Source organism: Prionailurus viverrinus, chromosome X (assembly GCF_022837055.1).
Source record: "Prionailurus viverrinus isolate Anna chromosome X, UM_Priviv_1.0, whole genome shotgun sequence".
Lineage (NCBI taxonomy): Eukaryota > Metazoa > Chordata > Mammalia > Carnivora > Felidae > Prionailurus > Prionailurus viverrinus.
This window is the reverse complement of record NC_062579.1, coordinates 79,462,708-79,490,402: the sequence shown is the minus strand read 5'-3', so window position 1 is coordinate 79,490,402 and position 27,695 is coordinate 79,462,708. Positions and strand designations below refer to the sequence as shown.

The 27,695-nt window shown below is 36.0% G+C and overlaps 1 protein-coding gene across 10 annotated transcripts in view; it reads left to right on the top strand.

Moving 5' to 3' along the window:
* PWWP3B (PWWP domain containing 3B) overlaps window positions 1–27,695 on the top strand; it is a 43,781-nt gene that overhangs the window by 3,013 nt on the left and 13,073 nt on the right. Inside the window, exons 2-7 of one of the 10 annotated variants that reach the window (XM_047844587.1) lie at window positions 4,352–4,528; window positions 5,248–5,348; window positions 7,152–7,283; window positions 15,012–15,145; window positions 17,411–17,482; window positions 18,767–22,520. In XM_047844587.1, coding sequence (XP_047700543.1) covers window positions 18,988–21,069 — 2,082 coding nt within the window. In that variant the 5' untranslated portion in view covers window positions 4,352–4,528; window positions 5,248–5,348; window positions 7,152–7,283; ... (1 more) ...; window positions 17,411–17,482; window positions 18,767–18,987 and the 3' untranslated portion in view covers window positions 21,070–22,520. Of the gene's footprint in view, window positions 1–3,925; window positions 4,529–5,247; window positions 5,349–7,097; window positions 7,284–15,011; window positions 15,146–17,410; window positions 17,483–18,766; window positions 22,521–27,695 lie in introns of those variants that run through there. The other 9 variants (XR_007149034.1, XM_047844594.1, XM_047844589.1 and 6 more) reach the window with 9 other exon arrangements.

Sequence of the window (27,695 nt, the reverse complement as noted above, 5' to 3'; positions counted from 1 at the left end):
AAAGGCAGTGCGACCTTAGAAGTGCTGAGCAGGGAGAAGGCTCTGCTGGACAAGCAGTTGGAGTAAGAATCAAGACAAGAAGATCACAGGACCAGCCTTCCCATAATTTATGAGATACTGGATAAAGCTTTCCCCATTTCATGAAATATTTCATGTTAAAAACATGTTGAGAACTTGGAATGTAATTCATTTTGCTTCCTGCTTTCTAGCCATAGCATTTTAAATTACAAGCCACATTTCATATTAAAATTACATTAGGTTGAGAATTAGAGGTACAATTAATATTCTTCCCTATTCTGTAATTAAGAGTCAAAGTTTCTCATTTGGCGGGGGGGAATCTCATGTGTCAAACCACTGTGAGGAAAATTGTGCAAGCGTCTATTCAGGTATCTACCTGAGGTTTCAGCCAATGGCCTGACTCTCTATTCTTTCACCACTATTTTAGGTTGTCATCACCACATCCTAGATAACATAGCTACAAAGATTTCTTAAAACCTGCTTAAGGTCTTATGACCTTCCTTAAATAGGTATCTGTATAGTCTCCTGAATAGTATCTTATAGTGGTTTAACATTTAATTCTTTCTCAGCAGCCATCACGAATCTGACTCCTAAAGTCATGCTTTTAGTGAGGTTGGTACTGAACCCTCCTATCTGTGTCTGTGAGATCTTTGGTTGCTTTGGACAGATGGGGCAGCACTCGAAGCTTAGGAAACATAAAGCCAAGCTTTCCCTCATGATAACCCAGTGGGGTCCAAAAGGCCCAAATTATCCAGAGCCTCTCTGGATGCCAGAGAGATGCCTCTCTGGCTCTGCTGCCAGAGCCTCTCCCACATACGTTCCCTTCTTATATTACATTAGAAATAATAAAGATAGCATATTGGGTTTGTTACCATAATACTTCTTCTGTTTTTGTTCCTCTCCCCCAAAATGTGTTCCATATCTCTGACCTCCACTGATACTCACTACTTATTCTTCTGATTTTTATGTTATCTTCATCCTTATTTTCCATGTTCTTTCTGCTTAGCAAAATAAACTTTTATTTGATCCCTTTTCTTTTCCACTATGTTTTAATCTAATTCAGTTGTCACCCATTGAAAACAGTTTATTCAGGCTATTTTTTGAAGTTTCAGAAGGATAAGAGGCTACAGCACGTGAGAACCATTTACTAGCCCTAGTAAGAAGAGTTAAGGGTTCTTTAAAAACACTGCTTTTCTAGAAAACCAGGTAGCTAAAACCAGATCATTGATGTAAGGATTTTCCCAGCATATAGTGTATCTTTTGATTGACTTCTTGTCAGATGCATTAATTGAACATGTGCAAATTCAGTTTCTCTGTGATTACGTTAGGACATCTTTTACCCCCTTTCCCATACTTCCTGTCTCATCTGTCTCTTTCTACTCACTTATACAGGTAATAAACTCTTTTTTATTCTAACATTAAATGTGATTTAATATTTAGACAATGTAGGTTAATATCAGAGATAACGTGTGACTCATGCATCTTTCTTAACTATGTTGTCTAATATGGGGAGATGACAACTTAGCATAGTTGCCAAGGATTTGATATTTTTCTCTCCACTGAATTAATACAGGTCTCAAACCCAAAACTGTCTGCCTGCCTGCTTGTTTGAACCCTTCAGAAACGTAACTCTGTCATAATGCCTCCATGACAAATTCTTAAAAGCTAGGCATTGGATTCTGCCTACAAAAATCCATATCTCCTCACCAAACAGCCCTTGATGTCCTTTATTCAGATTGGTTAGCAGAATAATTTTGACCCAGCCTAACACTGCTGTTATGTGTCTCTGGAAGAATGATGGCTTCTTCTTTCTTCAGAGTCCCTAGTGCAGACAGTTTTCTTTCTCTTGTTTGCTAATTACAGGAAGAGCTGTGTCATACTGCAGTTCTGTTTCTGTCACCTGAATAGTCAGAGGTGGCAGGAGGCAGGAATTGTGTTTACTTGTTCACTGTGGTAATGGATAGGGTTGTGAGGATCTCACCAACTTTACTTATGTTTTATAATTTTTTTGTTTTTAAACTTGGCATAACATTATCTTAAGAGAACGAACCCTCTGAATGATCCACTGGCAGTGTGTAGGTTTTTGCACTTCCTGGGAAACAACACCTCTAAGTTAAAAATCTAAATTTAAACCTTAATTTCTTGAATATTTTATAAACACAAAATCTCAATAAAAGCAGATAGAAAAATGATTTTCTAATATTGAACTAGAATCTGCAAACAACAAAAGCACAAGGAGTTGACAAATGTAAAATGAGGGTGGAATGAACTGGGGCATTTCTCTACCTAACAAATGATTTCCAGTCCCTGCTATATCTTAAGGGAAAGGTATTACCAGGCTCTGAAACACAAAAGAGATATGTCCTACCTACTACGTGGCCAAGTGAATGCTATCATTCAGATATGGTCAGTGCAAAAACATAGTGCAGAAAAATATTTTTAAATTTGTGTGGGAATGTGGATGTATGTAAAAGATGGAGAGTTTATATATAAGTATGGTAGCTACTGAAAGTGGTTGTAGTTCACCAATGTGTTTACCAGAAGGGACATGAGATTAAGCAATGCTCACTCTGGGGCTACATTTGCCAATTTCTTCACAATCTGAAGGTAAATGACATCATCCTTGGTTCTACCAAAGAGTCAGGATTCCAAGCCCAGGAGGCAGGGAATACTTGTAGAGAAGATCCTTTTGTTTGGAAGTCAGGTAGACTTTGGCTTTAATTTTGTTTTGACCTCTTTCCAACTTCATGACCTTGCACATGGGTAAGAGTGCCCATTTCCTAATTTTCTGGTCAACTGTCCATTGTATCATTTCCTTGCGTTTTTGTGATTTAAATTAGGTAGAAAAATCTCATTTCTGTTTTTGTTTGCATCTCTTTGGTGATTAGGGAAGATGAGTATCTTCCATGTATTGCCCAGTTTTAATTTTTATTTTGAATGTTTGGGTTTGGGGAAGGCCCATGAATAGCACTTTCTTTTCGCCACTGAACAAATTGAGCAAATTGATATAAAACAAATAAATTTGCAGATGGGAGCCAAAATGTCAGCTTTGTACAATGGGGAAGATAAGTTGCAGGGCACTGATTATTGTGAAAATCCAGTGGCCCTTATAACACCACATTTAAATTTTTTTTTAATGTTTATTTTTGAAAGAGAGAGACAGAGTACAAGCCGGGGAGGGGCAGAGACAGAGGGAGACACAGAATCCAAAGCAGGCTCCAGGCTCTGAGCTGTCAGCACAGAGCCTGACACAGGGCTCAGATTTAGGAACTGCAAGATCATAACCTGAGCCAAAGTTGAACACAACTGACTGACCCACCCAGGTGCCCCAACCACCACATTTAAACAAATCTAACAAACAGCCTAGAAGCTTGCAACCATACAAAAAGGACAGAGATACCTGTAGTTGAATTACTTGTGCTTGATTAGAGCAAGTAAATATTAGGAGCAGGGAAGAACTATTCCCTCAGAATATTGTGAACTGCCTGTTTGTATCCTTTGCTCTTTTTTTTTTTCATTTTGTTGTTTATTTCTTATTTTTCTTAATTTTTTAATGTTTATTCATTATTGAGAGACAGAGGGAGACAGAGCATGAGCATGGGACGTGAAGAGAGAGGGGGAGACACAGAATCCAAAGCAGGCTCCAGGCTCTGAACTGTCAGCACAGAGCCAGATCTGGGGCCCGAACTCACAAACCACAAGATCATGCCCTGAGCTGAAGTGGGACACTCAACTGACTGAGGCACCCAGGAGCCCCCATTTTGCTGTTTATTTCTTATTAATTTGGAAGCGCTACTTTAGAAATTTTTTTTAATTGAAAATGGTTCTCTCAAGTTTGTTCTTCTGTTTTCAACTTTGGTTTATTGTGTTTTTACCATATTTTTAAATTTCAGTATATGCAGAGACATATATCTTTTCTCTAAGGATTTTGGTTGATGTTTTATGTTTAGCAATGACTGTACTTGAAAAAAACTAGAAGATATTCTGAAGGATAAATGAGACAAAGACATATTATGTCCCAGAGCCAAAACTGTAGACAATTAATTCTTCACAAAATAATGTATTGATTCACTGCGATCACAAACAAGGATCTAACAGCTCTTTTTTATGGACAGTCACCAGCGGGGTCTTAAAATCTTATAGAAATAAGGTGCCAAAAAAGGCAAGAAAAATATGCAAGAGCTATTTTAACTGGGTCTTTATTTTATGATAAAAGGATTTGCTACTTCTTTTCAGGAAATCACCTTACCTGTGGTTTGAATGGTTATTAAAGAGACACGTGTTGTCATTTCACTTTCAAGTCTTTTAAAAATGAACGTTTTTCCCCTTTAAGTGAATTTCAGTTAACTTGGCGATTCTCCTCCCTCTAATTGAGGGAAAGCCCCCCTACTTCCCCCATCACAGGGAGGGGGTGGAGCATTCTCTGAGAAGCTTGGAACTGAGCTGTGCCTGGCCAGTCTTGGGGGAGGGGCTGCATTTCAGGAGGCTGCAGCTGACAAGAAGCTTCAAGGTAATGGCTGTCTTAAAGCTAGTTATTTACTGGGAATTTCTTCGGGCTTTGGTGTTACGGTGAAAAAAAACAAACATTGTTGCCTGGGGGAGGTGGGAATGCATTATGATTTGGGGAAAATTGCTGTTAGTGTGACAGAATCAATCCCATGAAAATTTAGTTTCTCGATATTTTTTGAAGTCCACAGTGTGGGAATGAACGATCAGATTACAGCTTCTAAATTCTAAATTCAGTGAGGCATGCTGTTCATGTTAATTTTTTACGTGGCATGCATGTTTCTATTTTTGTTAGATTTTAATTATATTTTGATGTAAACATTTATTATTCTACACAAAAAGTAACTGAGAAAAATGTAAACATAAAAAGTGATTGGCACATACAAACACAAATAAAAATGTACACAATCGAATGTGGAAGAGATTCATATATACTGTTGAGTGATAACACTTGTGAAAAATATATGCATTTTCATTAAAGAGAGGGCTAGACTCCCATGCTAACAGTCAGCATCTCTGAAGTGTTTACATTACTGGGGATTTCAAAATACATTTTTATTTGGTTTCAGCATTTTTAGAATTATTTTGTTCCATGATTATTTTTATACTTAGAAGAGCAACATAAAGCTGAAACGCTGTACCTGTCTGGTTTCAGACACATAAACGTTCACAGACACAACAACAGACATGCAAACATACCCCCTCCTTGTCTTTTGCCGATAGTGGAGATTTTCCTGGACCTGATCAAGCGCGTAGCCTGGTTGCTGTGTTGGCTACCACCCTGCCTGTGTGTCCTCCTTGCAACTCATTCTTTCAGGCCACAGGTATGGCTGTGGTCAGCAAGAACCATTTTTCTATATCTTTTAAGTTTATTAGTGGGACAGGGGATTTGGCTTATTTCTATGAGCAGTTTTAAAAATATGATGTGGCATGGTGCATCCATACAGTTGAATGGTATATAGCTGACAAATGGAAGTATGAACATGTGATGATTTGAAAAAATGTCTGAGAAGTAATATGAAGTGAAAACTGGAAGTTACAGAATGGCAAGCACTATATTATGTCATTTAAAGATAAAGGACTGCCTTAATACAACATGTATAACAAAATCCCCCAAAATATAAGGCCAGCTGCTAATGGGATTGTGTGGTTGTAGACATACGACAGTCTTTACTATCTCTACGTAAAAATAATCCTTAATACATAGTTATTCATTTTTTAATAGTAACAGGAAAAAAGTTTGAAGTAAAATCTTATAAATTAGGGGGAAATTACATTTGAAGCAAGTCATTAAAAAATCACATTGAAAATACTTACTGATACGAGAAAACTTTCAAACCATGCACTTGAGCATGATAAAAAAGCTGGTCTGAAATCATATGCATTCCGGTATATTTTTAAATAAATATTATGGAAAAATATTCAGGAAACAATAATATTTTTCTAGAATTATACTTTCTTTTTATAAATCACATCTTTTCAATTTTAATTAAGTATGCAATTTTTTATCAGACCATTGGAAGTAGACATTAGCATTCCATTTTTTGCATAATGCATAACAAAACTCTAAATTTAAGCATGGTATATTCTAGAAGCCTGAGAAAACTGCTGGCTTGGCAGCATGTAGTTTCCACCCTTCCAAAAGGATCTGGCAGTAATACAGTGCAGTTCTGGTACTGGTCACAAGATGGCGCTTGCCAGATTTTCCAAATTTTTTCCAGGCAACTGTTTTTATGAAGTGTGGAAACAAAGCCATGAAGCACATTTTGTATTAGTAAACTATGAGATGGCATGTAGAATGTGATTATAGTTCTATTGAAAAAAAACCATATGTGTCTAGAAGAAAAAACTCCACATGAAGACTGATGTGAGAACTCAACCAGAAAGCACTCTTTTTAAAAGTAACTACATAGAATTTGGCCTATAGAAGACACAAGGCAATTGTTATTTCCCTACTCTTCTGTCCTCACCTCACCTTTTACTGATAAAGATGATGTCAGTATGAACCAAATAACAACTGAAATGCACAGAGAACATTTCAAATAAGAACAACAAAAGAATATAAGCATGACATCTATATCATAGATGAGATTTTGTCTCATTCCTGTTTTTCAGAATGACACACCTGCTAAAATTGTGGTAGGGAAGTTTCTTTACACCTTTTCCATTTTTAAAAAAAATTTAATGTTTATTTTATTTTTGAGAGAGAGAGAGAGGGAGACAGAAGATCCAAAGCGGGCTCTGTGCTGTCAGCAGAGACTAATGTGGGGTTCGAACTCACAAACCATGAAATCATGACCTGGGCTGAAGTCCGACACTTAATGGACTGAGCCACACAGGCGCCCTTTATATTTTTGTAATGTTTATTTATTTTTGAGAGCGAGAGAAAGACAGAGCGTGAGCAGGGGAGGGGCAGAGAGAGAGAGGGAGACACAGAATTTGAAGTAGGCTCCAGGCTCTGAGCTGTGAGATCATGACCTGAGCCAAAGTCAGAGGCTTAACCGACTGAGCCACCCAGGCTCCCCACACCTTTTCCATTTAATTGGTTTGATTCCCTGTCTACTTTTGAACAGTGTAGGTTAATATAAAAGATGTGCATGACCTGGGGAATCTGCATGTGATTTCAGTTGAATCCCAGAAACACAGTGTAACCTCAGAAGTGCTGAGCAGGGAGATGGCTCTGCTGTACAAGCAACTGGAGTGAGAATCAAGACAACCAGATTACAGGAGCAGATCCTCCATGATCCACGTGACATTGGGTAAGACTCTTCTCATTTCATGTTAAAACATGGTTAAGTTGAGAATATGCAGCACACTTTATTTTTATTCTGGCTCACTAGCCATAGCATTTTAAATTATAAGTCAGAGATTCTAGTGTTAGGAAAGAATTAAATATGTTAAACTCCTATGAAGAAATTATACAAATGGAAGTGTACTTATGGAAGACTTTCAGGTCTCTGCCAACTGTCTGACTCTCAAGAAATCCTTGAGAACTACCCTATTCAGTAGGTAGCTATGGCAGCCTCTCAAAATATCTAACTCCTAAGCTCATCTTCTTAATGAGGTCATGGTGCTGTACAAACCCCAGTATCCGTCTGACTGCCTTGGGTAGATAGAACAGCACTGGCAACTTTAAGAACTTAAGATTACCCTAGAATTAACCTCAAGAGTCCCCAAAGTATCAAAATATCCAGTAATAGAAATGGTCTCCCTGACACATTCCCCAACACCCCCCATCCCCTACCACACACATACTCATTCATATTTTATATGTAATAGCTACAATAAGTATTACATAGTGGAGAATTATAGAACTTTTTTTGAATTTTCAAATACTTTTCCGCAACCACAATATGGGTTTTTTGGTGTCAGGTATTTATTCATCTTTTTGTATGTCCTCTCCATTTTCATTTTCTACCTTCCTTCTTTGACAGAAGAAATCCTTTTGCTTATTTTCTTTTCTCTTTGCCTTCTGTTTAAGTAAATATTTTCTTATTATCTCCCATTCAAAATTACAAATTCGAATTCGAATTCGAATTCAAGCTTCCTAACAAGTTTTCAGCAGGATATGTATTAGTACTGAATGAGAAAACTATTTAGTAGCTCTAAGGCAATAGAGGCCTCTAAAATCACTGTTTTTGTGGCTACCTAGGCAGTCAAACATAGCCCAATGACCTAAGGATTTTTATAAATGATTCAGATTTCTAATCTATATCCAGATGTACCAGTCAATCACACACAGATTCAGATCTTCAGTGATTCATTTTGAACTCTGTTTATTTTCCCTTTCTTATGTTCATATCCTTGCTATGCACACTTAGACTGTTACTGAACTTTTACAAATTATTTTTCCTTGTAATGTATTTTTCTATCTTTAAAATTTTTTTAATGTTTACTCATTTTTGAGAGGCAGAGACAGAGAGCAAGTAGGGAAAGGGCAGAGAGAGAGGGAGACACAGAATCTGAAGCAGGCTCCAGGCTCTGAGCTGTCAGCACAGAGCTTGATGCGGGGCTTGAACTCACAAACCACAAGATCATGACCTGAGCTGAAGTCGGACACCTAACCAACTGAGCCACCCAGGCACCCCTCCTTGTAATATATTTTGATATCTAGTAGTACCAGTTGCCCCTCCAGTCAGGTAGTAAAGTTAGAACCTGGTCCCAAACCCATGTCTGTTTATCTATTTGAAAACTTTTAACACGTAACAACCTTACTGTAATGCTTATCTGAGAAACTCTGATATTTAGACATTGTATCTTTTAATAGTCTGTCATATGTCTGAAAAACTGATAAAACTGATAAGTACATTTATTAAGAGTGGTAACAAGAAATAATTTTGGTTCAGCCTGGATCTTTCCCTATGGATGTCTCTGAGAATAATGGAGTGTGGAGGGGAGAGAACAGGAAGGGGATTCCTTTTTTAAGTTCCCCAAGATAGATCCCATACAGTTCTTTCTCTTTGCTTGTTAATCCTAAGAAGAACATAGCTGAGTCTCTCTACTTCAAAGTGTAGGAAAGCTTTGTTTGATATGTGCTATAATGATGAAGTTGTGAGGTCCTCATCAACCTTTGCTTTATTTTATTTCTTTTAATATATTTCCCATTTCATCATCCTGAATCTTAATTTCCTAGCAGCTTCAAATGTTAGCACTTTGTAGGTTTCAGCATTATCTGGGGAATACAAAATCTCCAGACATGGCAGGTTTATCTTCTTGTGACCCCTGAGTCACTGTTTTTTTTTTCCTTTTTTCCCTGTCATGGTCACATACACTTGACCAGAGATTATGGAGTCCCTTTGGCTCTGGCAGGGATGCACTATCTGGCTAGCCTTTTTTCTTACCTGAGATGTTCATTCTTAGTAAGTTTTCTTCTAATGTTCCTCCTCTTCAGGTGGGCTCACATTCAGCCAGTGAACGTTAATAAGATTTTAACTTTGTTTATAGCCAGTGTCCATTATTTGTTTGTGCCTATTCAATATTTTGTATATCTGCAAATTCCTTGTAGTATCTGCAATTCCTTGCTTTACCAGTGCTCATGGCCCCCTCATGGTTTTTTACGAGTGTTGCTATTTGTTTATTCTATAACCATTCTTTCTCTTGTATATTATTTGGCTTATATTTTCTCATTGAGGGGCATACTTCTTATCCGGATCTCTGTCTCCAGATTATAACACTTTGGCTTTTACTGCTTCTTTTCCTTCCATTCACATAGTTGAGTGGTTATGTGAGAACTTCAGTTTAGTTAAAAGCTCTGCCAATGAGGATAAGTTTACAAACTGTAAGGTGACGATATCATCTGGATTCTTGACATTTGTCGTGTGTTAACTAACATCTAATGAATATCAAACTCTTGTATGTATCCCCATTACTTACACAGTAAAATCCAGTCTTCTTATATAGGTCATATTCTGATTTTGAATGCCTTTTTTAAGGCTCAGATTTATTGAGGTGTAATTTACATAGACTTAAAGACTTTTAAGTGTATAGTTTGATGAGTTTTCACAAAGATCTGTAGTCATGTAATTATGAATACAGTCAGGCTATAGATCATTACTATAATTCCAAATTGTTCCCTCTTGCCCCATTGTAATCAATACTCACTCTAATTCCTGGTGACCACTGATCTAATTTCTGTCCTTATATTTTTTATTTTCAAAAATGTCTTATAAATGCAGCCATATAATATATAGTTTTTTTTTTAATCTGGATTCTTTTACTTAGCATGATGTTTCTGATATTTACCCATGTTGATGTTTGTATCAGTAATTTGTTATCATAGCTTAGAAGTGTTCTAGTATCTACAATTTGTGTATCTACTCACCAGTAGATTTATAATTTGGGGTGATTATGATTAAAGTTGTTATAAACATTCCAGAACAGATCTCTGTGTGTATATAAGTTTTTATTTCTCTTGGGTAAATACCTAGGAGTGGGATTCTGGGTTATATGGTAAATGTGTGTCTAACTATGTTAGAAACTGCCATACTGTTTTCTAAAGTAACTGTGATATCTTGTATTTTCACCAGCAGTGTATGAGTTCTAGTGGCTCTGCATCATTGCCAGCAATTGATACTGTCAGGATTTTTCTCTTTTTAATATTAGCCATTCTTATAAAGTGATGCCTTATTGTGATTTTACTTGCATATCCTTAACTGTTAATAGTGTTGAGCATCTTTCAATGTGTTCACTTGATATTCATATATCTTCTTTGATGATGGTCTTATTTAAATTGTCCATTTTTTATTGGGTTGTTAATCTTATTGTTAAATTATAAGAGTTTCTTCTATATGCTGAATAAATGTTCTTTATTAGATATGTGTTATGCAAATATATCCTCCTGTGGATTTTCATCTTATTTTTCTAAAAGCAGAAGTTTTCAAGTCCAATTTATCAAATTTTTTATGGTGCAGCTTTTTATGTTTTAATAAATCTTTGTTTAAATGAAGGCCTCAAAGGTTTTCTACTTTGTTTTCTACTAGAAGTTTTATAGTTTTTGCTTTTACATTTAGGTCAGTAATTCATTTTGAGTTCATTTTTGTATATGGTCATAGATAAGGGGTCAAGATGAATATTTTTGCATATGATGTCCAATTTTTCCAGCACTATTTGTTTAAAAGACCATCATTTCTCCATTTATTACCATTGTCAAAAATCTGTTGACCATATTTGCTGATATATTTGTGTTGTATTTATCTATGTGTCTATTTAATGTTAATAGTACACTATAACAATTAATAATTGATAACTAATTAATAATATACTTGATTGCTGTAATCTTAAAATCAAATAGCATGAGTCTTCAAATTTCATATTTCCTTCCCAAAAATGGTCTGCCTATTCTAGTTCCATTGCTTTTCTATGTATAGAGATAACTTTCCAATTTCTACAAAAAAAAAAATTCTGCTGGGATTTTGGTTGAGATTATAATGATTCTATTGATAGGTTTGGGGAGAAGTTACATCCTAAAAATACTTAGTCAATGAACATGACATATTCATTTATTTAGGTTCTTCTTTAATATCTTTCATCAGTGTTTTGAAGTCTTCAGCATACAAATTGTGCATGTATTTGTTAGATTTGTTCTATCTTAGTATTTCCTGGTTTTTGATGATATTATACATGGTACTTTTTAAAACTTCAACTTCCAAAATAACCTAATATAATTATGGGAGTGAGTGACATCCCATCACTTTTGCCAAATTCTATTGATTAGAAACAAGTCACAGGTTCTCTCTATACTTATCAAGAGGTTCTGTCAACTCCCCATACATAATTATTTCAACATTAACTAATTCACCTGTTCATCCAGGCACATTTATAGAGCACTTTTCCATTTGCAGTGGGGTAGGTACAGTGTATCTTAGTGATTAAGAGCATGGACTCTAGAGTTAAAGTACCTGGATTAAAATTCCATGCACCACATGCTCTCTAGATATCCTTGTAAACATTCATTAACCTCTCTAAAGCCTTATCTACAAAATGGGAATACTCATAACACCCACCTAACAAGATTTTATGAGAATTAAGAGAGATAGTGTATACAGAGCACCTGGTAGAACACCTGGCACATGGTAAGAAACACTTCTGGCTTCTATAATTTTTATCATTTTTTTAATGTTTATTTATTTGTTTTTGAGAAAGAGAGAGTGAGAGGGAGGGGCATAGAGAGAAGGTGAGAAAGAATCCCAAGCAGGCTCCACGGTGTCAGTGCAGGACCCGATGCGGGGCTCAGTCTCACAAATGGTGAGATCATGACCTGAGGGAAAATCAAGAGTCAGATGCTTAACTGACTGAGCCACCTTGCACCCCAATTTTTGTCGTTATTGTGAATAATACTACTGTTGTGCAGAATGAGTTAGTTATGGGACTCTCCATGAAATAACCATCTGATTATTAAATGAGATAATATGTTGAGTGCTGGGAACAGGTATTAAATATTATTATAGTCATAATTATTATATATATTCATTATAATAATAGTAGTAATAATAGCTTTTTTATTATTGGTTATCATTCCTTTCCACCTCCTGCTATATAGAACAATAAAACATAAAATATTATCCAAGGAATTAATCTTTTCCTTTGCATTTTGTTTGGAAAATGGTAAGGTAATGTAGCATTTCTTGATTCATGTGCAATATAGAAAATAGACAAATGAAAGAAAGTATAGTTTTGATGTAATGGCCATACTTTATTTGCATTTGTTTTTTTCTCAACATGTGAAATGAGAAGAAAGGATAATAAATATTTCATTTATAAAATATATAGTGGAATCTCTTTACATTATATAGTAATACCTTGAAAGCTTTGAAAAATATTAATTCTGTAATAAAAATGATATTATTTTTGTTAGTGATTACAAGATCGACTGTTTTGTTCTGCTACTAGAAAGAGAGACTGGAAAACACAGTGATTTACATAAGATAGAAGTTTATTGTGTCATTAAGTTATAGGAATGAGCTGGCCCCATTATTGAGGGGTTCAGGATCTTCCATCCCTAGTGAGTTTCATCTTTTTTCTACATCACTTGGTCCAGAATGACTGTCTGAATTCCACCATGGTCAAATTCTAGGGGGGAAGCAAGAGAAAGAAGGAAAGTGAAAAAAGCCCAAGTTGGCTGTTTACTCCATCTGGAAGCACCTTCTCTGGAATCTTTACAAGTATTTCTGCTTACATTCTTTGGCAAGAAATTCCATCATATGACCATGGCTTGTACAGTAAGAGAGTCTGGAAAAAGTAGTATTTTAAGAGTTTACACTGTACCCTGAATGCGACTGGGGTTCTGCTAATGAGGACAAATGGAAACAGTGGATTTTGGGCGAGCAACTAGAAGTTTCTGACGCAGTCATTATAACTATGATACGTGGTTGTAAACAAAAAAAGCATTAAACAATAAAGGAAATCTATAAAAGATTGAAAGGGAAAACTTTCAAAACTTTGACAGAGAGAATGCTAAGGGGCTCACCAAACTCCATTTCATTTTTCTCTTGGGTCACAGGGAGACTGCCTCCCCGAGGCTCTATGGCAGTTCTAGCTAGTTGACTGTGACTAGCAGTGATGTTTGCTAGACCTGTCCCTAAAACCTGCCACGGTATTCTCCAGCCTCCCTCTTTATAAGATTGCTAGCCAGATGCAAAAAAATGCAGTTGAGGACTTCAAGGCTAAAGAAGATGGTATAGCCATAGGATGGAAGAAGTTTGAGTCTCTTAATGACTCCTTGGAATAGAGCTCCCTCCCTATAATAGCAACATGATGGCTTGCATTTTATTTTGACATCAGGAAAATAAACTTCTGTGGCTGAGCCTCTGAGATTTAGGGGTTGTTTATATACAGAACATTACATACTCTAATTGTTAGAGCCCCCAATAATATACCAGTCTAGAGATGACCTTCATTAATTTATTGATACTTACTGTTCCAATGTTAATCCTTATATAATGGTAAATTTTTATAATATATATGTTATATATTACATGACAGAGTGGCCAAATAAAACATGTCATCCTTAAATATCTTCATCCCCAAATTATCACTAATGATATTGAAAATTGGCTTTCTAAGTTAAATCAGGAAATCTAAATTTAAATTTAACACAGGAAAATTTTAATGAATAAAATTTACAAAATACCTTTCAAGGATACCTGGGTGGCTCAGTTGGTTAAGCGTCTGACTTCAGCTCAGGTCATGGTCTCACAGCTTGTGAATTCTAGACCCACATCAGGCTCTGTGATGACAGCTCAGAGCCTGGACCCTGCTTCTAATTCTGTGTCTCCCTCTCTCTCTGCCCTCTCATACCCTATCTTTCTCTCTCTCAAAAATAAACAAACATTTAAAAAATTTAAAAAAAAAACAACAAAATACATTTCAGACATACAAAGACATGTAAATTTTTATAAATTAATTATCCCCACATTGAATTGCCTGAGTGAAAAATACCAACAAAATAAAAGAAGGAATTTCCAATTATTGATGAGGGTATGTGAAATGGGTACTTTCCTGCAAAACCAGTGATTCTCAGCCTTTAGTCAGAAATATCCATGTTTGTGAAGAATTCTCTGAAACTTTTCTAAAGCATTTAATAGAAAAACAATAAAAGGAGAGATTTACCGTGTCATGGAAAAAGAAAAAAATATATAAAGCAATCTCTCTAAAATAAGGTACACTTTTAGTGCATTCCCAGTCAAGACCCCTAATGAGCTATTTTATTGGAGGTTTAACAGCTGGGCTGTAAAATTTACCTGCAAAGGTAAGGTACCAAAGAAGGCAAGGAAAAAAAATATGTTAGGAATATTTTAAACTAGATTTTTGTGTTTTAGTAAAGTGGTTTGCTAACCTCTTTTTATCCAAAAATTGCACGCTCTCAGAGTTGAGTGGAAATTAAACAGGCACTTGTTGCTATTCCACTTTAAAGTTCTTTGGGAAAAAAAACACTTTACCCTTTCATACTTCACTAGTTTAACTTGGCAATTCTCCCTTCTCTGATTCAGGGAGGTGCCTCTGTCATCCCCATCACAGGGACTGGGTGGAGAATTCTCTGAGAAGCTTGGAAGTGAGCTGTGTCTGGTCAGTCTTGGGGGAGGAGCTGCATTTCACCAGTCTGCAGCTGACAAGAAGCTTCAAGGTAATGGCTGTCTTAAAGCTAATTATTTTCTAGGGACTTCTCAGGGCCCTGGAGTAGAGATGAGAAAAACAAGGAGGGTGGTCTTGGAGTGGTGGGAAAGGTATGTGCTTTTCAGAGAATTGCTGGTGTTTTGAAGGATTTAATCCTTTGGAAATGTTGTATCTCCCAATGCTTTAAAAGTCTCCAGTAAGAGAAGGGGTGATCAGATTACAGCCTCTATATTAAGGCCTCTGTGCAACATGGCCGTTCATGCTAATTTATTGACTTGGCATCACTTGTTTATATTGTTAGACATTCTGTTACTGTTTGAATTTTTAAGCGTTTATTAAGTTACACACAAAAATGATAGATAAAAATATTTAACAACTTGGGGGGAAATACTCCTGTGAATTGATTAACATATAGAAATACTATGTGTGTGTCATAAGTACATGAATATAGAAAGGGGAGCATGTATGTAGCTGAGTGAAGACATTTGCACATATATATACATGTATATATGTGTGAGTAGAAGCAAAACCTGGGAGAAAATAAACTCCCATGTTAGCATTTCTGGGTGGTGAGGTTACTATATTAATGTTATTTTTTTAGTATATTTCATCATCTTTAGAGTAGGTTTTCCCATGATTATTTTTTTTTCAAAATTTAGAAAATTTTATTTTATTTTTTTAATATGAAATTTATTGTCAAATTTGTTGCCATGATTATTTTTATAATCAGGAAAGAAAAATAAAGCTGAAGCAACATGCCTATTTTGTTTCAAACACATAAGCAAGCATTCATAGATACATGCAGACATGCAAACATACCCCCCCTTTTTTTGCCAATATTGGAAATTTTTCTAGACCTGATCAAACATGTAACCTGGTTGCTGTGTTACAGGCTACAGAATTGCATATGTTCTCCTTGCAGCTAATTCTTCCAGACCACAGATATGACTGTGGTCAGCAGGGCTGTGATCTAAGAGTGAGATACAGTGGTTTATTTCTATAAACAGTTTTTAAAATTGTTACAAAGCATGGTGTACTATGTATCTGGAGAAGAGAAACATGAACTCCTACATCTGGTGATTTGAAATGTCTGAGAAATAAATGGTATGAAGTGAGAAAACCAAATTAGATCATAACATTTATCATATGACTTCACTTAAAATTAAATATGTATGTTAGTGAAACATGTGTATGCTACTACAGGACTTGCAACCAAATCACGGAAAATGTGTCTGCCACAGTATTAATGGGATTATTTGCGTAGTTGGAGATACAGAGCTAGCTTTACTGCTCTCTATTTAAAATATTTACATCATAAGGGAAAATACTAACATAAAATGTTGCAAATGTGGGAAAAATATCATTTTAAGTAATTCATGAAATATGTGGAAAATAATTTATGTAGAATGATGTTCAAACTCTGCTCTTGAGATCTGAAGTTGGTTTGAAATTATATGCATTCATTTATACATGTAAAAATTCTGGAAAGAGAAAATATTCCTAGTGAATATTTGTATAGAGCTGTACTTTATTTTGCATATATCTTTTTGTATCTTTTAAGTTTGCTTCTGGATATTTTTACAACCAGAAATATTATAGTTGAAGACATTATAATCCTGTTATAATTCTATACAATAAAATCCTTGAGCTTATAACAAAAATTATAGAAACCTGGGAAGGCTCCTAGCTGGCTAAATGCAGTTCCCACCCTTCTCTCATGAGAAGGATCTGATAGTGATTGAGGCCTTGTCTGTACTTCTCCAGGAGGCTGCAGTTCTGGTTTTGGTCACAAGATGGCACTTGCCAGGTTTCCTGAATTTCTCCAGGCAACCATTTTTTGAAGTAGGCAAACAGAACAATGACACATATTTGTATTAGTGAACTATGATACAGTATATCGAGTGTAATCAAAATTCTGTTGAGAAAATTATATATTTAAAGAAGGAAAAATACACATGGTGATCGATGTGAAGATTCAAACAAAGGTCTATAGTCTGGCTCATAATAGACACAAGGTAGTTGTTACTTCCCTTCTCTCTTATCCCTACCTTACAGTTTTCCTGAGAGATTATTTCAGCATGAACCAAATAGCATAATTGTATCACAGAGAGTGTATTTAAATAATAAGAACAAGAAGGAAAATAAACATGGTATCTATGTCATAGATGAGATTTCATCCCATTTCTGTGTTTCAGAATGACATGCCTGCTAAAGTTTTGGTAGGGAAGTTTCTTTATGCCTTTTCCATTTAATTGGCTTGTCTCTTTTTGGACAGCTTCCCTCCTTTTAGAGTACGAATGGAGACAACCAGATCATAGGGCCACACCCTTCACGAGTCACAAGTTGGGTAAGGCACTTTCCATTTCATGAAACATTTCACATTAAAAATATGTTGAGAACATGTGGTGTAATTCATGTTGCTTCCTGCTCTGCAACCATACCATTTTAAATTAAAACCCACATTTCATATTAAAATTATGTTTGTTTGAGCATATGAGGTATAATTTATTTTGCTCCCTGTTCTATAGCCATAACATTTCATAATTAAGTATCAGAGTTTCCAGTTTGGGGAAAGAATCTCATGTGTTTAACCACTATGAAAAAATTATGCAAAAGGCTATTAAGATTTCTACTATGAGGTCCTAGTCAGCTACCTGACTCTCAAGAAATCCTTGATAACTATCCTAATAAGTGAACATAGCAGTCATTCTGAATCTCTGCCTCCTAAGTTCATGCTTTTAACAAGGTCATTGTATGTTGTCTGAGTCCAGGAAATACATAATCCTATTATCTTTGTCTGCCTGCTTTGGGTGAACAGAGAAGCATTTGTTTACAGTTTAAAAATTATAAAGCTGTTTGTTCATCTAGAACAGTGCTTCTCAAGGAGTTCGTGGACCAGAAGCATTAGAATCACTTGAGAACTTTTTTTTTTTTTTAATTTTTTTTTTCAACGTTTATTTATTTTTGGGACAGAGAGAGACAGAGCATGAACGGGGGAAGGGCAGAGAGAGAGGGAGACACAGAATCGGAAACAGGCTCCAGGCTCTGAGCCATCAGTCCAGAGCCCGACGCGGGGCTCGAACTCACGGACCGCAAGATCGTGACCTGGCTGAAGTCGGACGCTTAACCGACTGCGCCACCCAGGCGCCCCACTTGAGAACTTTTTAGAAATATAAAATGTTGGGTCCTATCTAGACCCTCTGAATATAACTCTCGGGATAGGAGCTAGAAATGTAGTTTTATCAAGTGCTCCAAATTATTCTGATGCGTGCATAGTTTAGAGTCCCACTGGCCTAGGTAAAACATTAGGGGACACCTAAGTCCCAAAGCATCTAATAACATAGACTCCCTGACATATCACTGCAACCTCTTCCACCTCTGCCATTATGTATACAAATTTACTCCTTAATAATCATGTGTAGTAATAGGGGCAAGTTTTTGAATTTGAGATATTATAAAAGCATTTCTCCAATTCTTGTCCCCCATCTTACATTATGTTGCTTTTTTTCTCCTCCCAATTGATACCCCATTGAGCATTGTTCTTTCTTTTACTTCTCTGTTTGCAATTGCCCACCTCTACTTGGGCAAAAACTTGCTGATACCTTTCTTCTTTTCCTTTGACTTATTCTAGTATCCTCCATATTGTCCCATTCAAACAACATGTTCAAGCATCCTTGAGAAATTCAGCTGGAGAAGAACAGGTGACACAAGCTGTATATCCTTTGTAGTTCTAACACAAAAGAGGCTTTGATCAGAGTATTGCTTTTGGTTGAAACTGTCTTAGCAGAGTCAAGAATAGCCAGACACCTCAATCTCTGATAATAACCTCTTGGCACACGTATATAAATCATAATGGATGCCAAGTATGTCCTGTGCAACTGGAAAGACCAGTTATGGCCGGCAAAAGTTTTGTCTGGATATGAGACTTCATCAAACAGTAAACGAAAAAAGGCATTTTCCCTAGAAGTTCAAATACTCTCACTAGATGAAAAAATTAAAGTGGAAAGCACGGAAACAAAGATTCTAAATAAATCTCAAATTGAAGCCATTGCCTCCTCACTAGCAGCACAGTCAGAAGTCAGCACTCCACCTAGAGTGGAAACAGCCTATGAAAGGTCATTAAAAGTGGCACTGGATATTCTGAATGAAAGAATATATTTGAGTCAAGCAAGCAGTTCATATGACAAAGAAACCACTACTCTGTCTCAAAATGATGCACAAAAACTTTCTGATTCACCCCCTCATAAAAAGTACCGGAAGCATGAAGGAGACTTATCAGAATGTCTTGAGGAAAGTAAAAATGCAACATCCTCGTTAGTATCATTAGAGAATAATGATTCCCTGTATGATGATAAATCACAGGTGCATGCAACCATTGATACTCTTCCAAGTGAAATCGAAACAAAGTCATCAGAAAACTCCAGCTGGTGCCAGAGATTTCCTTCACTTTCAGAAGATGATGATGAAAAGGAAAGCAAGAAAGAGATTGATATCTCAACAGTTATGCCTTTGCATTCCACAATCAAAGAGGAGGATGTATGTGTTAAAGATGAAAAGTTCACTCCAATTTTGCCATTAGATACACTCACTGTGCCCAAAGCTTTGAAAGAGGAGGCACAGGACATTTGCCCAGAGACCCAGGCTATTTCCTCTGAATGCTCTTCCTTCTCAGAGAATATTGAAGATCCTGGAGAGGGCCCTTCAAATCCGTGCTCAGATACCAGCCAGAATCAAACTGTAGAATCAGAAGCAAGTGCTGTGACATCCCCCAGGCATTGTTCATGGGAATGTCAAGTTTCATTTAGTGCCTCTAACAACGTCCTGGATTATTCACTCCTTCTTGTGAATAATGAAAGAAATCCTCAGAGACTGGATTTTGAAGAACTTGGAGAAGAACTTCAAGCTTCTGATAAGTCAGTGCATCTAAATCCTATTGATACTTCCATAGTAGATGAGAATGAGGAAGATGAAGAACTTCCACGCTTTGTTTTTAATTATGAGCCTCGTTCATTTGAAACAGGAATGATAGTCTGGTTTAAATATCAAAAATATCCATTTTGGCCAGCAGTGGTGAAGAGCATCAGGCGAAAGGAGAGAAAAGCAAGTGTGCTTTTTGTTGAGGCAAATATGAATCCTGAAAAGAGAGGTATTAGGGTGTCTTTTAGAAGATTAAAGAAATTTGATTGTAAAGAGAAACAAGCACTAGTGGATAAAGCCAGAGAAGAATACAGTGAAAGTATTGACTGGTGCATCTCGCTGATTTGTGACTACAGAGTAAGACTAGGTTGTGGTTCTTTTGCAGGCTCTTTCCTTGAGTATTATGCTGCTGATATTAGTTATCCGATTAGGAAAGTAATCAAACAGGATACCTTCAGGAACTTATTTCCTAAGCTGCATAATGAGAATCCTGTTGAACAGATGGTTGTGACTTCCCAGACCAAGAAAATGTCCTTCCAGAAAATTCTTCCTGACCGAATGAAGGCTGCTCGGGACCGAGCCAACAAGAACTTAGTGGACTTCATTGTGAATGCAAAGGGAACAGAGAACCATCTTCTAGCCATTTTAAAAGGTACAAAAGGATCCAGGTGGCTGAAATCATTTTTGAACGCAAATAGGTTCACTCCCTGTATTGAAACATACTTTGAGGATGAAGATCAGTTGGATGAGGTGGTGAAATATTTACAAGAAGTCTACAAACAAATAGATGAAAGAATGCTGACTGTGATAAGAGATGATAAAATTAAATTTATCCTGGAAGTTCTTCTGCCAGAAGCTATCATTTGTTCAATTTCTGCTGTTGATGGATTAGATTACAAGGCAGCTGAAGCAAAGTATCTAAAGGGACCATCCCTAGGATACAGGGAAAGAGAATTATTTGATGCAAAAATCTTATTTGAAAAGAGACGGAAACCATTAACAAATGAGTCTCATTAAATCTCTTGAGAATCCCAATCATAACAGAAAAATTACATACATATTAGTTTTAAAAATTCGCTGAGCAATTCTAACATATATTTTCCAGAAATGAGAAAGTTTGGGTAATGTATTCACTTTTTTTTTTTAGATCTCTAGGATTTGTGACTATTACTACATTTTTGTTTTCTTTTCTTACACTTCTTCAAAGTCAATTTTACTAACATATATCAGCAGTTCTACTTTCCCATACATTTTTGGAATGCATAATTCCTAAATGATTTTTAAGGGAAAGTACTGTTTTGTTTTTTGACATTTTTGTGTCTATGCTGTATAGTTAAATACAGTGTGCACAATCATTTTAATATTAAAATTGTACTGGTGTTAGATATTAACAGAGATAATTAGAAAAAAGTCTAAAGAACATCACATATATTTTTTGCTTAATTTTTTATAAAATATTGGGTTTTCTCTTAAGCTAGTTGAATTATTTTTCCTGCCATGCCTATTTATTTTTGGAAAAAAATATCTCTGAGACGTGGAACCAAAGATAGAGAGATGCTTTGCTATATACTATAACTAATTGCAATTGCTTTTGCAAGATAACAGTCTGGAATTCAAAAATAAAGTAAATAGATTACCTGCATGCAGTCTTTCTGTGTGTGAATAACATCTCAGCATGCAGAAAATAATTTTGGCAGCCTTGAACAGGATTGTTCATTTTATGTTTCCCTGAAATTCCATTTATGGAGTGTCTTTTATTCAATAGTTGAATGGTTTCTTGCCTTTTGGCTGTCTTCATTATTAACAGTGAGACTGTATCTTAATATAGCCGTCTGATCACATGTGAAAGGCAGCTAGAGTCATTGTATTCATGGTCTGGCTACTCTAGATGAATGAATCCGGACTGACTGCTTAAAAGCCCATCTAATTTGATATAAACTATAGAAATGCAAGCACTTTGTTCTGAGTCTTGTATCTCTGAATATACAGTCATTTGTTTCAAACCAACCAATCTTCAGCATCTGGCTTATTCGTAAAATAGTTCTAGTTGGTTCCAATATTATAAATGCCAACTGGTACGTTATTCCAGGCTAGTAGAAAGAGTAGATGGACTAGAATCTGTGAATTTGGAAATGGGTCACAGAAAAAGCCTTCATTTGGCCAAAATTGACAGTTATCTGAATATGATTTAAAATATACAATTAAAAGTTAAAGTTTGAAGCCAATGAATTGTTTATTCTAACTTGAAACAAGACTTTAGTGAGAATAAATATTAGGAGAGCTGCTTTATTTTTAAAAATAGATGTAAAAATAAATGCTAAAGGCTTAACGTTTACCTGTCTGCGTTTTTACTGAGTGAGACACATACCATTCTTGGGCTTTTGTTATGTGTTCACATGGCCACATGTTTATGTAAAAGTTACAAATGTTTTATGTTTTGATTTGCAATAAAACTATTATACCTTTCACTTTGGATTGTCACTTTATCATACTTCAGATTGTGCAGCCTCCAAAGTAGTGTTTCTGTAAAAAAAATTATACACACACACATATATTATAATTTGGAATTTTTGCCTATTGTAGTTGTCATAAGTTTAACACATGTTATACATTATCATTCTAAATAAATATTCACTTTCATGATTGATTTTGTATTATTTTAAAAGAAAGCCATCTAAATTGTATAAGCTTCAGATTCCACAGAACCTTCTTTGGACCCTGCCTGACAAAGACCAAGACTCTGGGCATACAGCCAAATCAATCCATATAGCTTCTTCATGGTTCTGAGATGTATTTGACAACAGACATCACCACACTATATGTGACCTTGTACCCTGAGAAAACACTGTATTTACTCTATAAAACTGTGTCCCTTTGATTCCAATCTATTACCAACCTTCAGTTTTCTCAATGGAGCCAACTCTATCACTTGGTTCCAATATTTTCTTTCCTACCTCATTCATTCATTCATATGGTTGTGAGTCAGGAGAGCAAACAATGTGTGGTTTAAAGCTCAACTCTGAGGATTTAAGGTACCCCAAATGACAGGGTTAGATCTAAGGTGAACCAGATGATAATCTAATTTCTAAAATGATTAGGATGCACTACATCATAATAGTGAGAAGTACTTATTAACCTTGTGGACTGCTTATATTTCAAAACAAGAGCCCCAGGCTTCCCCGTATTTGAGTCCTGAGTATATGGTTTGGAGTAAAAGGAGGGTAACTGACTCCTCCTGGGATGTCATGTTGTAGCATTTATTGCAGTGAGGGAAATATGCTTCAGACATGCATCTATTCTCTATAAATGGGTTGGCATTTGAGGTATGGGAGTGAATGAATTTGGCTTCCAACTCAGCGTGGATTCTGAGATACCTTTCAGTCTAAGTGGTTGTTGGAGCAGCCTCTAAGACTGCCCTAATCTGAATCTCTAACCCAAGTTTGTGTGTCTAGTAAGAATGCCCAACCTGTCATCTACACTAAGCCATTAGGTTAAGGAGACCTTCATCTCCTTCAGTCATAAAGAAGACTGCTGAATATAAGGCACAGGTTCTAATTGTAAGGCTAGAAGAGTTTCATGGAAACTGCATTCACATTACATGTCTCTATATCAATGCATGTATTTCAATAAAGAGTGGAACTCTAGGAGTTGGAATGGTAATGAGTATGAGAATCTTGAATATCTACAATCCCCTGAATCCTCAGCCTGGCAAAAGCAGCCCCTTAACCCTTATAATTGGAGAGCAGCCTCTCTGTTCCTAAAGACAAGGCAGTAACCTCATCTAAGGCAGCTACCTCAAAAGAAATTGCGTGTCTTCCTCAACACCCAGCATTGATATATTTCATTACTTCTAACTCTTAAGGGTGAGGTATCACAGCACAAAGAGCAAAATGTAGTCTTTGTTTAGGTGGAAAATCCAGAAGGAACTACAGAGACTGGCTGATATGTACTAGCATGAACCGGGATAATATATGTTGGAATTGACTTTGAGGATGATGAATTATCAAGAGAACGAAGCAGAAAAAAAGTGAATATACGAGAGTACTTACTAACATGGGAGTGCAAAACTATGACTCAGAATTCAGTGACCTAGAGCTGCCTTAATATGCTGCTCAGGTGACATCTTTAAGCTTGGATGACACCCTATAGTGAATGAGATAGCAGTACTGGAACTTCCTTGCCAGAATGCTGAAGAATTGGTGAAAAGGTCAAAGGGAGTGAAAGTATTAGAAATGATTTCTAGTATGAGACAAGAGGACCTATCTTTAAACTATTTTCCTGGGGGGGGGGGCAGAGAAGACTCTAGTATAATGAGTCTGTGGGTGAGGGGAAACACATTTTTTAGAAGCTCAATATTGGCTCTCCTCTGCAAACCATGATTGGAAGTAAACTATGTTGCAATAAAGATGATAGGATTCCAGGCCCCAGTGCCAAGCACAAAACTTCAGGACATCACCATAATGTGTGTGTGTTGCTCCCTAAGAGCAACATCTGATTCTGGGCCCTCAATTCTGAAACCTTCCTTCAAGGATATCTTTCAGCTACCTCATTCCACTTTGAATGCACTACACTCATTCTATCTTATAATAGTGGTAGTTATTTGTTCTCACAAAAATTTCTCATGCAAATGGTTGTCAAAACAAAGCTGGGGTAACAATATATCAGACAAAATACTTTAAAACAAAATACTTTAGAGATGCCTGGGTGTCTCAGTTGGTTGAGTGTCTGGCTTCGGCTCAGGTCATGATCTAACGGTTCATGAGCTTGAGCCCTGCGTGGGGGTCTGTGCTGACAGCTCAGAGCCTGGAGCCTGCTTCAGATTCTGTGTCTCCCTCTTTCTCTGCCCCTCCCCTGCTCTCTCTCTCTCTCTCTCTCTCAAACATAAATAAACATTAAAAAAATTTTTTTTAATGAAAAACAGCTTCTTGGGGTGGCTGGGTGGCTCAGTCAGTTAAGTGTCTGACCTTGGCTCAGGTCTGATCTCACGGTTCGTGAATTCAAGCTCCCCGTCGGACTCTGCACTGACAGCTCAGAGCCTGGAGCCTGGAGCCTGCTTCAAATTCTGTGCCTCCCTCTCTCTCTCTGCCCCTCCCCCACTCCCACTCTCTCTCTCTCTCTCTCTCAAAAATAAATAAACATTAAAAAATTTTAGAAAGAATAAACTTAACCAAAAAGATGAAAGACCTGTACTCTGAAAACTATAACACATTGATGAAAGAAATTGAAGACAATGCAAACTAATGGAAAGACATTCCATGCTCATGAATTAACAGAACAAATATTGTTAAAATGTCTATACTACCTAAAGCAATCTGCACATTTAATGCAATCTCTATAAAAATAGCAACAACATTTTGCACAGAACTAGAAAAATCTTAAAATTTTTTATGGAATCACAAAACACCCCAAATAACCAAAGCAATCTTGAAAAAAGTAAAACAAAACTGGAAGCATCATAATTCCAGGCTTCAAATTATATTACAAAGATTTAGTAATCAAAAGAGTATGATACTGGCACAAAAATAGACACATAGATCAATAGAACAGAATAGACAATCCAGAAATAAGCATACAATTATATGGTCAGTTAATCTTTGACAAAGGAAGCAAAAATGTGTAATGGGTAAAAGTTTGTCACTTCAACAAATGGTGTTGGGGAAACTGTACAGCTACATGCAAAAGAATGAAACTGGACCACTTTCTTACACCATACACAAAAATAAATTCAAAATTATTTAAAGACCTGAATGTGAGACCTGAAACCATAAAAATCCCAGAAGAGAGTACAGGCAGTAATTTCTCTGATATTGGCCATAGTAACTTTTCCAGATAAGTCCCCTGAGGTAAGGCAAATAAAAGCAAAAATAAACTGTTGGGACTACATCAAAATTAAAAGCTTCTGCACAGTGACAATCAACAAAACTAAAAGGCAACCTACTGAATGGGAGAAGGTATTTGCAAATGATATATCTGATAAAGAGTTAGTATACAAAATAACAAAATAATTCAAATTAAAAAGTGGCAGGAGACATGAACAGACATTTCTCCAAAGAAGACATCCAGATGGCCAACGGACACATGAAAAAAATACTCATCATTTATTATCAGGGAAATGCAAATGAAAACTACAGTAAGATATCTCCTAACACCTGTAAGAATGGCTAACATCAAAAACTCACGAAACAAGTTTGGTTAAGTATGTGGAGAAAAAAGAACCCTCCTCATGCACTATTGGTGAGAATTAAACCTGGTTCAGCCACTCTAGAAAAAAATACTGAGGTTTCTCAAAAGTTGAAAATAAAATTACCATATGATTGAGTAATCACAATACTGGGTATTTGCCCAAAGAATACAAAAACACTATTTCAAAGGGATATATGCACCCCTATGTTTATAACAGCATTACTTACAATAGACAAACTACGGAAGCAGCCCAAGTATCTGTCAGTAGATGAATGGATAAAGAAGAAATGATATGTATACACAATGGAATATTATTCAACCATTAAAAAATGAAATCTTGCCATATGCAATGACATGGATGAAGCTAAAGAGTATAATGCTAAGCAAAATAATTTAGTCAGTGAAACAAAAATACCATATGATTTAAGTCGTATGTTGAAATTAAAAAACAAAACAAGTGAGCAAAGGAAAAAACACAGAGAGAGAGAGACCAAGAAACAGACTCTTAATTACAGAGAACAAAATGATGGCTACCAGAGGGACAGTTGGTAGGGGGATGTGTGAAATATGTAATGGGAATGAAGGAATTCACTTGCCATGAAAAGCACTGGGTTATATATGAAATTATTGAATCACTATATTATACATCTGAAACTAATATAACACTGTAAAGTAACTATACTGGAATTTAAAATAACTGAGTAAATACATACTAAAATAAGAAATCAGTGAAGGGGATCAAGTGTATCATGATGAACACTGTGTAATGTATAGAATTGTTGAGTCACTATATTGAATATCTGAAATTAACAAAATACCGTATGTTAATTACACTTGAATTTAAAAATAATAACAAAATTATACTATTAGAAAAAATATGACTAGTCTACAATCCAGTAATCATACTACTGTGTATTTACCCAAAGAATACAAATCACTAATTTGAAGAGTTACATGCACTCATGTTTATTGCATATATATAATTGTATATATACAATGGAATATTATTCAACCATAAAAAACAAAATATTGCCACTTACACAAATATGGAAGGATCTAGAGAGTTAGAGAGTATAATGCTAAGCAAAATAAGCCAGTAAGAGAAAGACAAATACTATATGATTTCACTCATACATCAAATTTAAGAAACAAAACAAAGGAACAAAAGAAAAACAGAGAGACAAACAAAAAAATGCACTCTTAATTGTAGAGAACAATCAAATGGTTACCAGAAGGGAGGTAGGTGGACAGATGGGTGAAATAGGTGAGGGGGATTAAGAGTATACCTATCTTGATGAGCACTAATAAATGGAAATGTTGAATCACTATATTATACAACTGAAACTGATATAATACTGTATGCTAGCTACACTGGAATTATGAATGAATGAATGAATGAATGAACGAATGAAATGTTTTCCTGTTCTGGATGGGATGGAGTCATACATTTCCCCCATTCA